The sequence below is a fragment of the Erithacus rubecula genome (genome assembly GCF_903797595.1).
Source record: "Erithacus rubecula genome assembly, chromosome: 11".
Classification (NCBI taxonomy): Eukaryota; Metazoa; Chordata; class Aves; order Passeriformes; family Muscicapidae; genus Erithacus; species Erithacus rubecula.
In genome coordinates, this window is record NC_136663.1 from 21,046,184 (window position 1) to 21,062,951 (window position 16,768).

Below are 16,768 nucleotides of genomic sequence, written 5' to 3' on the forward strand. Positions count from 1 at the left end.
GTCAAAACTACCCTCCCCCCTGGTTTGGTTGGTGGTTTTTTTAAGGTTTTATGGTTGTTTATTAATAACCAGGGCTGCCCTTCCCAACAGTCACAGGCAGAAAATGCAGCATCTCTAATTATACAGCTCCCATAGATAAAAAGTGAACAATTATCTGAAAATGTATTGGAAAACATGTAAGCCAGAGATCCAATTCAAAACTGTTCTACAATTCAGTTAATTCTGTCTCAAAGCAAACATTAACATAGAAAGAATCTAGAAAGATGGGTGTTTTATTCCTCTGAAATTAGGTTTTTAGATGACCTGAATACTATAGCCCTAAAGTATAGATAATTTGTTCTCAGTTCATTTTAGAAGAAAAAACCCCAAAAGAACAATTTTGAGTTCCAGAAAGATTTACAGTACTGTGTATGTACTTTATACATTTCACCATCATGACAACTAATAGAAAGTTATTGTCAAGTAAACATTATTTCAGGATACAAAGATACTGCTAAGCCATTATTAACAAAATATATTTAATATTTGGTTTTAATTTTCCTATTATTTTTCCTTGCTTTCTTGTAGTGAGCCTGTTTGATTATTAGTGTTTTTCCAGACAGCTGTCACCAGACTCTGGCAACTTCCCTGGTTTTGAGTATGTGGTGTAATTTGCAGGTCTGCTATTCATACCTATATATATTTGCTATTCATACCTAATATACTGTTTGTCTTTCTAGATGAGAACAATTTCACCTTATCCCCCATAAAGGCTGTGAGAAACTCATTAAAAGAGGACAGTACAAATAATCTTTATCCATTATGATTTATTCTCTACAATACTTCATTAGAGGATAGAGTTCAATTATTTACACTCAGAAATTATTATATAGGTAGGAGGCAACCAAGTGTAATATAAATTGGTCTGACGTCTCTGCACTGTAGGTCAAAAGAGGTCTCCTGCTTTAAGGAAATAAATTAACCAAAAAAAACCTCAACAAAACAACATGTAGTTTCTGAATACAAACAGAAAACAGCACTAATAGTCAGTGAAGACTGCAGAGGTTTGTTAATGTACTATGAGAACAAATTATTCTGTGCAAAGGTTAAAATGAATTCTTAGATTTCCTTACAGATTTTCTTTTTTTTTTTCTGATAAATTGTAGATATGTGATATTTTGACCATATAACATTCCCAAACTGAAATGGCTTCAATCGAGATTGACTGCTGAACAATATGAAAAAAAATAATTAAGAACCTCACAGTGGAAACATTTCAACACTGACAGACTCCAGTGATCAAAGACATTCTCCTGTAGTTACTGTAAAACAAAGACATTTCATCATTGCAGTGAGATTATTTATCAGTTGTGGTTGTCATGAGAATAAGCCCTTCTAGACCAAAAGGCACTTGCTTCTAAGGATGACTGAATCCAGATCAAACCAAGTAACAGTTGCTTTGAGGGGCAGCTCTAACCAGCTGTCCCAGCCAAACAACCAGAGAGAATCTCAGATCAATTGGCCACTGATTTTGGTTGTCTCCACCTTGAGGCAATTCAAACTAGAGTTTGTGCCTAGTTCACCTCTTTCATCCTTATGCATAGCTGCCATGTAATGATCTAGAAACGGGATTATTTCCTGAGACCACCTGTCCTTGTCACACATTTCTCTGAGCTGACTGAGCTATTGACACAGTTTTCAACTGATTTTATAGCTGGACCCTTATGGGACTAAAGCTGAGAGGGCCTGTTCCTTAGGCAGCAGACCAGCATTTCTGATCTGCCAGCTTCTCACTGCAACAAGACAAGAACACAGTACATATTTAGAGGCATTTATGTTTTGTTTGTTTTTTTTTTTAAACTGACTGAGTGGGGAAAATAGAAGTGGGAGAGGATGAGACTTCCCCAGTCCCAAACCATCTGTCCCACTTCAGGCTTAAACCAACCAAGTTACTCAATCCTAAAATTCTGCTCTTTAAAAAAATGACAACTAACCCTCCCCACCCCACCCTTTAGTCATCCCCTAGTCAAAGAAACTGAAGTCAGGAAAACACTATACACTGTTGAAGACACAGAACAGGGCAAACACCTGAAAAAGAAACAGTATAGTTGAAAAGCCTGGCACTGTATGCCTGCATGACCAGTCTCACCGAGCGTGCTCAGGGGTGAAGTTTTAGCACCATTTTTTTGCCTTTTTTAAACCTTATAGAAATTAAATTCTAACATAGAACACTTGAACAGTAATGAGTGTAGCCCTATGTATCATACTGTTTGACAGCTGAAAGGTGAGTGGTATGCCTGGAGCTGACCCCACCCTCCCCCATCACTACACGGCACCTAGGGGAGTAATTAAAAACTGGAGTGGTTTGTAACGAGACTCATTTATTCTCTGCAGCAGGAAGTCACAATACAATCCTTTCATCTTCAATGTTTTTCAACAACATCACAAGGGAAAAGTGGCAATTTGTAGGAATGACCCAATATGGAAGGAAAGCTGGGTCAATATTGCACCTTTATCCAGAGGAATCTCCCTCACATCTCTCTCCTCCAGCAGAACTTACACCAACAGGAAGCAAAATGGCACAAGTTGTGCTTCACTTCCCTAGGACCAGGAGCAGCACCCTGCAGTTCTCAGCTTCCTAGCAGCCCTATTCCCTGCCATACCACGGTGTCATTTCATGCTTCAGACAGCAGCCAATTACAACACACAAGCAGCTCTAAGGATGTGTGCAACCCAACAGCTCTGACTCTGCTATGCACTCGTGTTTTCTTCCCCAATCATTACTGACCCTCCAGAAGCTTGGAAAACAACTGATCACTTCTTTTCAGAAAATAGTATTCCTTGTGATCATCAACCACGGGAGAAGAAATACAGAATGCACATGAGTTTCATGCAGTTTGGGTAATGCAGATTTCCCCCCACACTGCCTGGATGTGGCAATGACTAAGCTGAGCAAGATAAATCTTACCAGCAAAACTGAACAGTACCATTCCATAGGCCTGGAATAAACTGGAACACTCACAGCCCCTAAGATCAGCAGTCATACTGATGAAAGTGGCTGTTCTATCAAAAGGAAGGTCCCCAAGACTGTTAGCTTAAACTAAAATTTCAGTCACTGGTCTCACTTGTACAACTACAGCTGATGCTCTGGAAACCCCTCCCCAGCCCTAGTCCTATCCTTTACAAATATTTGGAAACAAAATTTGGTCGTAACAAAGACTGTCCAGGGGCACTCGAGGATCTTTTCCTCTGTACACACAGCATGTGCCATGTCACTCATACAGACAAAACAGCATTGTATTTCATAGCAGGCTTCATCACCAAGAATCCAGCCTACCAAGGATCTGAGCCTTAAAGCCCTCAAGGGTTTATTTAAATAACGGATTAATTTTTCACACGTTTTCTGTCCATGAGGATGGGGTGCTATCCAGGTGTTCAACCCTCCCCAATATCATGATGTCCACCTGTGATGCGTGGGGACTGCAGTCAGCTCTCAGTACACAACAGATACCAGAGGTTAAAAAAAATTAAAAAGAACCTAAAAAATGTTTTGTTGGACTCCGTTGCCCAGGCTGCCAGGGGAATGCTCCTACTTGATCTGGGGGGCTTCCATAACAAACAACTCAAGTTTCCAGAGTGTCAGCAACACCCAGGAAGGATCAGTCCGAAGCAGCACTTTCACTCCTAAAGGTCTTCTGCACCTCACGACAGTTCGTAGGCATGGAGCCCCAATCCAACTGGACCCCCGCTCGGAGGCAAGGCTGAGATAAGGCTTGGGCCCCTGAAGTCCTGTCACGCTCTCATCCTCCCCCCAGGTCAGTGGGAAGGCAGACTTGGCAACGGAAGCTAGCATCATAAAATGGTGCAGTAATAGAAGTAACTGGACCAGGAAGAGGAGGCGTCTGCCCCGATGATGTCATAGCCGTTGGCAGCAACTGGGGAGTGGGACTGGTCATGCAGCCGTGTGTCAGGAGTAATGATTGTAGAGGGGGGGGGCATGAAGGGTGCCATTCTGGAAACAATGCTGGCGGGAGGCCATGTACTCTGCATAACTGATTGTCACCTTCTCACTGCGGTACCTGCGGGAACAGGCAGGAAAACAACGTCAGGCTACGCAACGTGGAGGGACTCCACATAAAACATTCACCCCACACTCCCCTTAGCTCACAGCCAGGGATGACTAAGGGGAACTCTCTGGGGTGAATAACTTATGTGAGATTGAATTCACTCCAGTGTTCCAAAGGATGAGTCTTAATCAAGGTGATCATAATGAAAGGGATGCCTGAAGTAGCACACTGGATCTATTTGTACTCTTTTTTCATCCACATGCAATGGACAAACATGGCGTGAAAAGTTTGCTGGAACAAGATTCAACTACAGTGATTAAATAATCAGTATTTCACTATTGTTTACTTTTGTGGTTATCTCCACATTTGAAAAGGTAGTGATAGAAATGGAGAGGTGGGTAAAGAGATGTTTATTGTAGCACATGAATGACTTAGTCCATGTTGTACAATCAAAATTTACAAAATATGAAATTCCTTTGGAGAGACTGGAGTTTTCCACGTTCTTCTAAAGCACACTGAACAACAGCCAGCTACAAAGTGGTTGTGAGTTGCACTTAGATCACACTGTGTGAGATTTTAATGAAAATCTTCATCCTGTCATCTCCTCTTGAAGAAAACACTGCACACCCATGCCATTTCTCTAGAGGTAAAGAATGACCTGATAAATTATTGTTTCCATATGAAATCAGAAAGTCACAGTTTTTACTAATGTAAAGGGGGCAGAAACCAGTAGGACAGCTGGGGGTACAGAAAACCAAGTAAATTCTGAAAACCAGCCAAGAGAGTTTTAAGACAGTTGTCACCTACAAATAGCTACAGCATTCACAGATGAGCACACTGAGAAAAGGAAGTTAACTGAAAAGATATTGAAAAAAGTCAACCTTTTTAACTCTCAAAGGTTCTGCTTCTGCTTTTTCACATATATGGTAATATTAGAACCAGTGAAAAACACCAACTTTGAACCTGCATGGACCAAACATATTGTGCTTAATTCCATGTGCATTATATGCCTAACACATGGCATTTGTGATTTGGTCTTTTACACTACATCTCCTCTGGAAGAAGCATAAAGACTTACATCAAACACAAATACTTTAAATCACCCAGAAAACACTATGAAGTAAAATTAAAAGACAACAAATACATCTACTTACCTGGTAAGTTTAATTGTTTTCCTAAAATCATTGGTAATGGGAGCCTTAAAGCCACCTTTCCTGAGCAAGGAGTCTATGGTCTGGATCTGATCCCAGTCTATTGAAAAATAGAAGCAGGGCAAATTTTTCAATATAAAAAAGTATTTCAAAAACACAAGAGATGCATTAAAAAGATTCTCGATAAACAAACACCTAAACAGGAAACTCTGAGCTTTAGAAATCCTAGTGTTGAACTGGATATATATGGCCTGATGCATGCACAGTATCTGCACATGCCTACCCCTTTCTTTAAGCTCATATTGGAGCTGGTCTATGAAAAAGCAATTCCATTTTCCATTCCATGTCTTCTTATAAAGGTCTGTGCCTTGCTACTGTTGCAGGGACCCCAAATTTTTTCATCATGTGCCACTTAGCTCCCTTGAAAATTAGAAAATACTTAGCTCTTTACATAGACAAATTGGGATTGATGCTCTAGTGATAGCACAATGCACTGCTATGTGAGAGATCAGAGTTAAAATTCCTACCTTAGTCTTTTGCCCCAGAGCCAGGAGGATGCGACCACTCCACTCTGCTAGGTGGAGGAAAGGAGGAGGCAATATTTTGAGCAGTTACCATGGTGACCACTACTCTATTTGAGTGGGAAGTGTGCTCCAGAGGGGCTCTGTTTCTAGCCCTTCCCTGGAGGATGCTACTTTAGCAAGAATGAGGAGGAAAGTGACTCTCCTGTTGGTGCTGTGCAGAGTGCAGTTATGCTAGTTGGTGGGAGAAACATAGAAGAGGAAAGATGCAATGCTGAATGAGGCTGGAAGATCCATATTTTGAGATCCTCTATTTCTTCAGCCCTAGAACATTCTGGCACTAAAATACAGCTGTGCAAAGATATGGGATGAGAGACAGGCCAGATGAAAACCCAGCAGCAACTGTACCAGGTGTCAGTTGTCAAGATTAAGCCTGGTGGTTCCATGGCATCACTATGAGAACAGCATTGTATTCCAAGCCCCAAATCGAGAGATTTTTTACCCAATTCTGTGTCACAGTGTACTGACATGTTTGGCTGCCATCTCAAACCCACCTTGTTCCTTAGCAACCTCAGGTAAATACGTGGCTGTGCGTTTGACACCTTTCTCATTGATGAACTCTATTCTGATCCCATGGATTCCAACCTACAGACGGAAATGAACAGCCAGATAAGAGGTGTTTGCTAGCACTGAGTCCATGACTGAGTTGTCATTCCCACAACGCTGTGCATCTCTCTCTGCACAGTTTGGCTTTTGCCTGGGTAAGGTCATTCTCTTCCCCACTCCCTGCTCTTGCCTGGCAGGTCTCAGAAGCCACCCTTCCCAGACAAGCCTCACCAGTGTCCCTGCCACTTCCCCTCAGCTAAGTCTTGTCAGTTTTCCATCTCTTGTGTCACGCAAGACAGACAAAATCTCTGTGCACAAGAGTGATGCCTAAAATTACCCAACTATAAAGTCCATATATATATTGTTCTTGAACAAAATACACTTCCACATACAAGGTCCTAAAAACCATTCATACCTTTGGTCTTAACTACTTTTTATTTCCAGTTTCTATCCACAGCATCACAACACTTCCCAGGTTTTTATACATGTATTTACACCCATTACCTACTGGGCCAAGTCCATGAACCACTTTCATGTTTCTTTTATTCCCATTCAGATCCCCCCAACCAAAAGCATACTGCTAGGCCATCCTCTTCCTTCCTTCTAGTTTTCCAGCCCCATTTCTCCTATTCCCAGTCTCTTCTATCCCCATACACCCCTGTAATGAAGGAGATACATCACCATGTACTAACCCGAACCCGAATGGAACGAGAGAGTGATGCAGAGTTCCAAATGCACCTGTTCTCACCTCCCAGTCCAGGTAGTCACTGGCATCCTCAAAGTTAGTGAGGAGGGAGACAGAGCAGAAGAGTTTGGGCAGCTCCTCGCGGGTCAGGGGGGGAAATCGGCTGTCCTTAAGTGCACTAAAGGGAAGAGAAGAGATATCACCCAATACAAGCACCAAAATAAAGTGTCAGATGCTCAATTATTCCCCTTTTGATTAAGCCTGCATGAAACATGTTTCTCTGCTACTGCAGAGAAAGTGATTTGCATCTCTTCCTAATCTAATGAACTGTAATATCAGTGGCAAGCTTTCTGATGCTGTCCAATGCCTACTGCAGGCAGAGTGAAATTATGTGCTACAGATGTCAAAACTGTTAGTATGCAAGACAAATTTGACAGGAGCCTTAAAATGTCAACTGCAACTCAACTTTTGTAAAGATGTTCCACCCTGATACATCACGTCATTGTAATTACCATACACTCAGGTTTATTTCATTATGAAGCATATTACAATGAACTATGTCGATCCAACATCCTAACCTTGAATCCTCACAGATCTCCAGTGAAGGAAGTAATTTAATATTTATTTCATTTCTGACAGTTACCTGGTTAATGTGTATTCCCTGAGTCCTGAGTGAAGATTCATGGCTGAAAAGGTCCCGATGCAGCCACGAAGCCGCTTGTCTCGCCCCGTCTTCCACGTCACAAAGAGTGGACTGAAAAGGCAAAAAACAGAAAAAGAAACCCTCCAGCCTTTACAGATCCTTGGTGGCTAAGGGTAGAGAACCAAGGTATGAAAGAGCCCCATGCCTTTGCTTTCTCTCCCTCCAGTAAACCCCAGCAGGCAGGTTTGCTCACCTGCTATCTAGCAAGAACAAAACTTCATGCCAACACCCCCCACAGGCAAACCCCAACACTTCCCTCCTCCTTTTCAGCACACTCCCTCCTCTCCAGCAGTACTCTGGAATTCCTCCATGGATACCTTCCTGGCCAGACCCTGTGCTGTCTTCTAATGAGTGAAATGGTTATTTGATCCCACTGACTACCAGCCAATATTGGCCTCACTTTGTAGCATCCATTAGTTTCCAGCATAGGTCATATAGATATTAATATAGATGATGCAAGTTAGTTTTTTATACTACCATTTCTATAACTCAGATTTGCAATAAAAGCTTTTTTTCTTTTTAAGGAATCAAAATAAATCCAAATTATTTTTTCTACCTGTTATTTCCATTAAGATCTGAATTTTAAGCAATATGATAGAATATGATTTTCTGAGATGAAAAAAACGTTTTGAACCATCAAGACTGATTTGACAACATAGCTCAGACACTTTCCTCAAACTCTTGAAGCTCTTGTAAGCAATGTGCTTCTGCAGCAAACCTTACAAAAATACTAAGATGTTCTGTTCAGACAACAAAACCAGCATGGAGCGTGGATGATTTTTAAACACAGCAACAGAACTTCTTGTGTCACAGTAGTGAGAAAATAATTTAAACTGTAGTAATGAATCAATGACCAGTGATGTTCCTCAGAGCAACAATGGAATTAAATCCATCACAGCATAAATCCATCTTTCAGGATCTAGTTACCAGCTGTGACCAACGGCAAAAGCACCGCCCAAAAGAGCAATTAGCCCTTGAGAGATAATTGTGAAGGACTTTGCCCACAGAGGAAGTGGAAAGATCCTTCCACATCCAACAACAACCTTCAGGCTGGTTTGACCAAGATAGGGGATTTGCTGTTCTAGTTATCCAATAACACTTCAAGGAACTTGCAGAATTTTCATCTATCTATCATATGTCAAAAGAGCAAACAGAAAAAGAGTGTAAGAAAATACATTAGAAAACTTTAGGAAAAAAAAGATACTAAACTTACACAGGAGATCTCTGAGAAACACTACCCTCACAAGACTTAGTGGAAATTTACCTTAATCTAATAAAAATTTAGAAAGTACTGCTCAGTCCATGGGACACTGACCCCAAAGAGAAAAGGTAAGGGAGAACATAAAACAGAATATAAATCTAAGTAAATTTCCCTTCAGTTGAAATTGCAGGTTCACATTTTCAATTTACCTCTTTCCCCTTCCAAAGGGAAAAAAATCCCACAACCCATTTTTCCACTGAGCTGCAACACAGCTTTATGCATCTATAATACAAGAGATATTATCAGAGGGGAGAGGATAATTGCATTCAGAAGGCTGTATATTTTAAAATACCTTCAAGCACATTTAAAACCATTTTTCATTGTGGTCAGAACAATGGAGGCATAAAGAGAGATATGACTCTGTACACATAGATAAAATTTCACTATTTTCACTGCAGAGATGATGATGTTTCTGTCTCTGAAGAATAAATGCACTCAGCAAATTGCAGGTGCAGCTGACAATAAGCCCATTGTTCCAGAGCCCCTCCTTGAAAAGTGTTATTTCCCAGATGTACTGAGAAAAGTCACAACAATCTTTTGTCCATGTTCATCCAAGAGCATTTTCTGGTACTTTGCAACCATATCCTCAGTGGATTATGTCAACTCTTTCTTCCCCAGCCACAACATCCCACTTTATATGTGTTTGATGAGGGTTTTAAGGCTGAGAGGGGAATTTCAGCAACTAAAAATTAGCTTAATCAACTGCAACTAAAAAGGGAGTTTCAAAGCAGAAAAATACTGTTTGTTCAGATCAGGGTTTAGCTTATACGAGGTAAAAACCTGTCACAGAACAGATCTTATGGTGCAAGTATTTTATTATTTGTCTGGCACTAGAGACTTCCATGGTATAGTTTTAGAACCAGTTTTTAGTACCTACTATTAAAAAAATCAGACTGAAGTACAAAAATGGGAAAAGTAACCAATCAACTACTTGCACAGGTTCACAACTGTAATTACTTGCAGTAACCTGAATCATAACAGGGATATTTCCTTCCTCTGCCAAGTTAACTCAGACATAACTACAACTACATTGCCACTGTCTCTATTGATCTGTGACCATCACTGCTAACATTGGAATAAGGGAACTTTACTTCACAGGTATCTACCAGCTCCATAATTCCCATCAAGGGTGTTGTCCACGTGCATATCCCCTCAAGTTGGTGAGTGAAATTCATGGTGGTTTTCAATCCATAACTGTAAACTTGCAAGTTATTACACTGTAACTGCCAAATCCTGACCTTCACACCTGCTTTTATCTTTACTTTTATGTTCAGCACCAGCTCAAAAACCAGTTTAAGAACAGGCTGTGCCTCTTTCTATGCAATCAACAGTCTCTTCTCTATTCAGAGACACTCCTGGTATAAACCTTTGTTTTGTCCAAAGATCTCTTACATTGACATCAATTATGTCACAAAAGGCCACAATGCAAATTATTTCTGTATTTTCACTCTGCTTACTCTTGTATTTGATAACATTTGGCCTGAAATTCATTACAAGACTGTCTCAAGTGTGGCAGTTCTTCCTTGTGTGCTGCTCTCCAAGAGAGCAAACCCCATGCTTTTCCCTGGGGTACATCCAACTATTTCCTGGGAGCAACAGCATAAATGCTGAAACACAAGAAAATCCAGGTAAACATTTGCTGACGTGGGAAGGGAAGGGCTGGTTATGCTTTGTTGGTGTGCTGATCTAAAAGATTTGTAATTATGAGCACAGAAATAACCAGGGAACAATCTTTAACTTTTCAAATCTGGGTATAAAATTCAACCAGCTGCTATTCCCCAAAGGACATCCTTCTTGAAACTAGTCAACAGAAAAAGCAACAAAATCCAGCCAGAAATCTCTTCTGACACCAAAAGAATGCAGCTCTATAAAACCATCTCTCTTACCGGCTTAACAGAACAGCAGCAAATAACCCTTTGTACCCCAAGTGACAAAATAATAACAGATTGACATCAAATGTTCCAAAGGGAACCCACTTAGTGCAGGTATGAATACCAGACATATTTCAGCCTGGGGAGTCCCTGGAACTATTGGATGTCCTAGTCCAGAGCATTTCTCTATTCATTTGTATTTACAGCATTAAACAGCTTACTCTGCGGCAGCATTCAGAACATGTATCCATAATCCAGCTGGAATAACAACTGCATGGAGGCACAACCTACATCCACCCTGACAGCAGAAAGGTGGGCAGACACTGAATACACACAAAGAAAGTCCTTGACCTGTTTAAGCCATTGTTCCTTACATCAATTTAAAATTCATTAGCTTAAATTAAGGATGTCAGCAACTTTTTATTTTATCTATTGTTCTGGAGGAGTATCAGAAGGTCCATCTGTCATTGATCTTTCCCAAATAATTCCTTCAACAAACATTTTACAACATTAACATTTCCACACCTACGCAGTCAACCTTCAGATAAACATTAGCTAAATCTCACCAAAGTGAAACAGCTTCATAAATCCTTCTCCTCACTTCTGCTCATACTCATCTCCTTTCCTCCTAACCTTGGTATCGTCCTTGAAAGTTAACTCTCTTGGCAGTGCTGGGCTCGTGGATGGACTCAAAGGTTTTTCCAACCTAAATGATTCTATGATTTCTCCTCATGTTGCTATCTCCCTAACACATCTTCTATGACTGGTAATTTTTAGATTCCCCTCCCTACTAAACCCATTCACTTGGACAGCTGAAAACTTTTGACTGTCCTTGCCCAATCCTCACCAGCTCAGTATTTGTTTCAGGATGAACTGGAGACTTGTTCCAACTTCAACTTCTTACTTTATTCCCTTTCCATTTGCTTTGCATGAGGAAGTCTCTTCCCCTCTCCGAGTCAGTGTCTCTCACATTAGAAGCTGGAGCTTCTTCAAATTAATGATGTTATTTAACTGGTTTTTTAGACCATTTTGTAGGTGGCACTGCTCACTCAATTGTTTGCAGAGGAATCTACTTACAAAGAAGGGGCAAACTTTACCAGAACACTGCCATGAAGTGGGTTTGCACTCCTCCACAAAGAACACAGTACCTCATGGAACTGAAGAAGCACCACACCTCTTCACTTGGCCTAGCTCTCTTTCTGCAGAGCTAAGCATTTTCTCTCTAGAAGGACACTCTTTAAAGCTTGATCACCTCCACCAACAAACACTTTAATCTTTTGTGCACTTACAGTGCATCCTTTTGTTTCCACCAGATAAAGTAAGGAGCAGAATGCCCCCCTTCCTCCCTGCACACCACTCTTCCCACTCCCCAGAGGAAACCCTTCACCCTTTCCCAACCAAAGCACAGCTCTGGAAGCCGTTTCCCAGCTTTGCTCCCACATAAGGATGTACTCACTAGGGGTCATTGGTAAATCGAGGAAGCCGTGGCTGAGGGAACCCGTAGAGATGACAGTAGAGTACATCAAAGCAATAGCAGCACATCTCTGCTGTCACCACCAGGTTCTTGGTGCTGTTGGCAGTTCCATTGGGCCGAGTAAGTGGGCTCAGAGCTCCTGAAGTGGGATTCATTCGAGTAATCGGGGAATTTCCTGGGCCCAAAGTCAAGTCAGATACGTTCTCCCTTCCATTATTCCCATCTGTATGCTGGTGGTTCTGAAGAGGACCTGAACTGGAGCTTGGTACAGTTGTGGTCTGATTCCCATGACTGTGCGTTCCACTCCCAGACAATTTGGGCTTCTTCACCCCACAACAGCCAGCTGCCAGCTTGGGCTCAAGTGGAGGAACACAGCGTCTTTTTCCCATCCTGCTTCAAAACTCGCTGCCTGGAGCACTGCAGAACCCTGGCATGGAGGGGTGGGGAGGGGGGAAAAGCATTACACAAAGAGTTACAGGTGAAAAACCAACAGCTGCTTCCTTGCTGCTGCTACAAACAGAGGAAGAAAACCCTCCAAACCACGTGACCAAACACAGCACTAAAGCCAGTTCAGCAGAATGGGCCTTTTCACACATAAATTGGAACAGTATGGACACAACATGCATGCAATCACACTTTCCAAGGTATTGAACACTTTAATAGGTGGCTCATCACAAAAAAACCCTAGCCAGACCTCCCATAAAAAGAGCAAAACAGTGGGAAAACAGAAAAAAACAAACAAACTTGGGACTACAGACACACCCAATCCACTGCTTTTCCTGCTCACCCATTCCTCCTCAGTCAATGCCTGCACCAGTGGCAAAAAAGTGCATTTCCCTTCCTCATTCCTAAGAGAATGACAGCAGCCCAAAATGACACCTTTGAGGTTGGACTCACAGGAGTGTTGCCCTTGATTTAGCACTGGCAAGATCAAAGAAGAGCTAAAAGCACTGAAACCACCATTTTCTAAACTAGAGACTATTTCCCAGACCACAAACTGGAATCTGCATTTGCTTTCTGGGACTGGGTGAACGACTACAGCTCCCAAATAAACAGTCAGGGGGTACAGGCAAGATGTGCATGACAGGAAGAGCTGAAGCCAGCACAGTCTGAACAGAGGAAAGTGATAATAGCAGGAAACAGGCATGGTATAAAAAACCCAACAAGCCAGAACAGTGTTTTGCCTGCAAAGACGAGAATATTAGCTCATGCATCACAAGAAGGGGCGGAACAAACACAGACAGGGAGGAAAGGCAGTGCAGACAGAGATGAACAAACATGATAGGCAAGGATTACAGGTCAGTGGCAGGAAAACACCATCAGCACCATGAGACCTGAATACACCAGGGGAGAGAAAACCAGTCTGTCAAATGGGGCACGTGAGTCACAGAGAACACCACGGGGGAATGAAGTCACACTCAGCTCTCAGGAGTCCCAGGGAACGTCTGTGACCACCAGAGCAGCCCTCCAACCCTCCCAAGCTGAGAGCACAAACACAGTGGGGGAGGGTGAGGGATGGCACGCACTGAAATTCAGGTTGTGACAACTCTCTCCCTTCTCTGCACGTGCAAAGACAGTAAACTTTGTTCAGGAAGTTTCATCGGTCACAGCAGGAGTCACAGGACTCTGAACAGAACCAGAACTGCTGTAAGGGGTGTTGAGAGGTGCACCTCGCATACCCGCAGTGCATGCTCTGCTTAGGAATCCTCACATCAAAGTTTTAGAAAGACCATAAGGAACAATTTACAAGACCAAAGAGAACATATTTTGATATATTTTCCTTTGATCTCTACTTTTGCAATAATAACAAAATTAAAAAAAAAAAAAAGAAAAAAAAAACAAACCAGGCAAAAGAAAAGCATAACTTTGATAAAGCGACCATATAAATTCTCCAGTGCCTATTAAAAGTAACCTGCTCTGGCTCTACGAGGGTGCTGAGCCTTATGAGCCTTCCCCAGTACCACTGACGGCTCAGCCGCATTGGGGAAGATAAATCATTATTTATTTATCTGGAAGCACAGCACTCGATTCAAGATCGGAGACGTGGCAGGGGCAGGGGGAAGCTTCCCTCTCTTCTGCCCCCCTCTGCAGCGGCCTAACAAAGGCGGCCGCTGGGCTCCAGCCCCGCTTCCCGGGAGCGCCCCGCGGGCGGGCGGGGGCACAGCGGGGCACGGCGGCGGCGGGACGAGCCCCGCGCTCCGCACACAAACTTTGCGGGTGTTCGGGGGTCCCGCGCCCCCGCCGGGCCCGGCGCGGGCAGACCCCGGGACCCGCCGTGCCCCCGGCCCGACCCCCCAGCAGCAGCGGGGCCGCCAGGGGGCGCCGCGGAGCGGGACCCCCCTGCGGCCTCCCCAGCCCGGGGCGGCCGGGCCCCTCCGCCCCTGCCTCCCTCACGCCGCCCGGGGGTCACCCACCTCCTGCACCCGTCCCGGCGTCTCCTCCGCCTCAGCCCCGCCGCCGCCGCTGCTGCCCCGCCGCCTTCTGCCGCCTCATGGGGCCATGGGCCTGGGCGAGGCTCCCCGGAGAAGCGGGCCCGGCGGGCGGGGGAGCGGGCAGGGCCCGCCGCGGCCGGGGCTTCCCGGGGCGGCCGGAGGACCGGAGCGAGGCCGCGGGCAGGTCCGCCGCTATCCCGGCAGCCTCCTCCTCCTCCTCCTCCTCCTCCCGGCCGTGAGGTAATGAGGGACGGACACTCATAGTCCGCCAGCCGCCCGGCGGCGCCAACACAACCAAGGCCCCAAGGCGGCCGCTCTGCCCCACGCGGGAACCATAGAGACGCGCGCTTCCGCGCCCTCCCCGTCACGTGAGCACCGCACGTGCGGGAACAAACAGTTCCGGGAACGCGGACGTCACTCTGCAGCAGCGCCGCGCTGCCATTGGCCAGCGGGGGCGATGACGGCATTGGGGCGGGGCGCGAGGCGGGGAGCGTCCATTGCGCCGCTCGAAGCGGGGGAGTCTTTCCGCCCCCTTTACTCGTTCCCCCCGCGCTGCCGCAGCGTTGGTCCGGTCGGTGTGAGGGGAGAGCGGAGTTCCGGCCCGGCCCTGAGGGCTCAGCAGCTCCGGCCGCTGGGACGGATCGTTATTTAGTTATAACGAAATAACTTGAGTTACAGCCGCGTGTAACGTAGTTATGGCCGGAGCCACAGATAGCACAACCGCAAAAAAATTACTTTTTTAGTATTTCCAGCTGCCAACGGGGCACCCTAATCCTCCCCTGCCCCCTTCACAGCGCCATAAAGACCAAAGCAGAGACGTAGTTTCTTTGTCAAGGGTTTTAGCACATATTGTAGAAATAGAGGCTGCGCATTCCACCCTGAGGGAATTCTCTGGCAGCGGAGGGGACAAGGATGGTTGTGGCTGTACGTTCATAAGGGATGGGATAAAGAAAACCACAAAAACACAGCGCTCATTCCTAATTCCCTCCCAACAACACCGGTGAAACACCTGGGCAAAAAGAACAAATTTTGCATAGCCCAGAGTACCCACACACTGCACATTCAACCCCAGGAGACAAACTGGCTGAACCCTTTCAAGACGGCAAAATGGAATTTATGCAATTTCTGATCGAAGCTTAGGCAATAAATAAGAGGCATAAAAACGTGAACTAGAGAAATCTGATTGAATGTCAGTGGACCTTACTGTCTCCTATAGAAAAGGATCACAGAATGTTTAGATAGGAAACCTTCAAGCTTGTTTTGTTCCAACCCCTGCCATGGGCTGGCACACCTTCTACACTCTGCTCCTGGTCTTCAACATTACAGAATCTACATAGTTTCATAAAAGCAGCACTGCAATTATTGCATTCCAAGGTTATGGAACAGCACCATCTTTTAAGTCTATAAAAGCCTTGAATGGCAGCTTATGAAAACAAAGGTTACAAAGAATCAGGTGAGAATACCCAGAAGAAAGGATCCAGCGAGTTCCCAACTTTTGCAGTGTTTAAAAGAATCCATCCTCCCTTCTTTCCCCCACATACCTCACTCTTTGCTCTCGGATTGCACCTAAAACACCTTTGCAAAGATACGAAACAGTTCCCAACCCTACAAAAGTCTACTTCATAATCACCAGAGAGCTTCTTGTAGAGTCCTTAGGAACCTGGGAGTGTTGGTGCTGTGTTTTATTACCCTGACAACATCAAACAAATTGTGCCTGTTCTTCTGTTCCTGAAGCACAAGAAATGTGATAGCAGCAGTTTAATTCCCACCTTTTCTCGTATTATCTCTGCTTTTAATTTCAACATACACACACAGCTACTGCAACTTTCCTAATATTGAAGTTACAGTATGAAAGGCTGCCATCCAAAACTGAAACAAACTTGGCTTGCATGTGTTAAAAACACAAACACAGTGTGAATATGGACATTCTACTTAATTCTCTAATTATAAAAATCAGGAAATAAGAATTATTTTTATGTATTTTTCTATGTATTTTTCATCCTTTTTCATCTGAATAA

The 16,768-nt window shown here is 43.9% G+C and overlaps 1 protein-coding gene across 5 annotated transcripts; it reads right to left on the reverse strand.

The window, feature by feature from the left end:
- Positions 1 to 789: 789 nt before the first annotated feature.
- AMMECR1L (AMMECR1 like) lies at positions 790 to 16,533 on the reverse strand. Of its 5 annotated transcripts, XM_079315264.1 has the most exons (8): positions 14,733 to 15,133; positions 13,106 to 13,239; positions 12,301 to 12,745; positions 7,653 to 7,763; positions 7,073 to 7,187; positions 6,273 to 6,363; positions 5,201 to 5,297; positions 3,325 to 4,058 (listed from the first exon to the last, which is right to left on the reverse strand). In XM_079315264.1, the coding sequence occupies exons 3-8, from the start codon at positions 12,705 to 12,707 to the stop codon at positions 3,947 to 3,949; spliced, it is 933 nt and encodes a 310-aa protein (XP_079171390.1). In that variant the 5' UTR covers positions 12,708 to 12,745; positions 13,106 to 13,239; positions 14,733 to 15,133; the 3' UTR covers positions 3,325 to 3,946. The 5 variants fall into 5 exon arrangements, 4 of the variants coding, with proteins under 4 accessions (XP_079171393.1, XP_079171390.1, XP_079171391.1 ...); XM_079315267.1 differs by lacking the exon at positions 13,106 to 13,239 and having other exon boundaries at positions 790 to 4,058; XM_079315265.1 differs by lacking the exons at positions 13,106 to 13,239; positions 14,733 to 15,133 and adding an exon at positions 16,292 to 16,533.
- Positions 16,534 to 16,768: the final 235 nt, after the last annotated feature.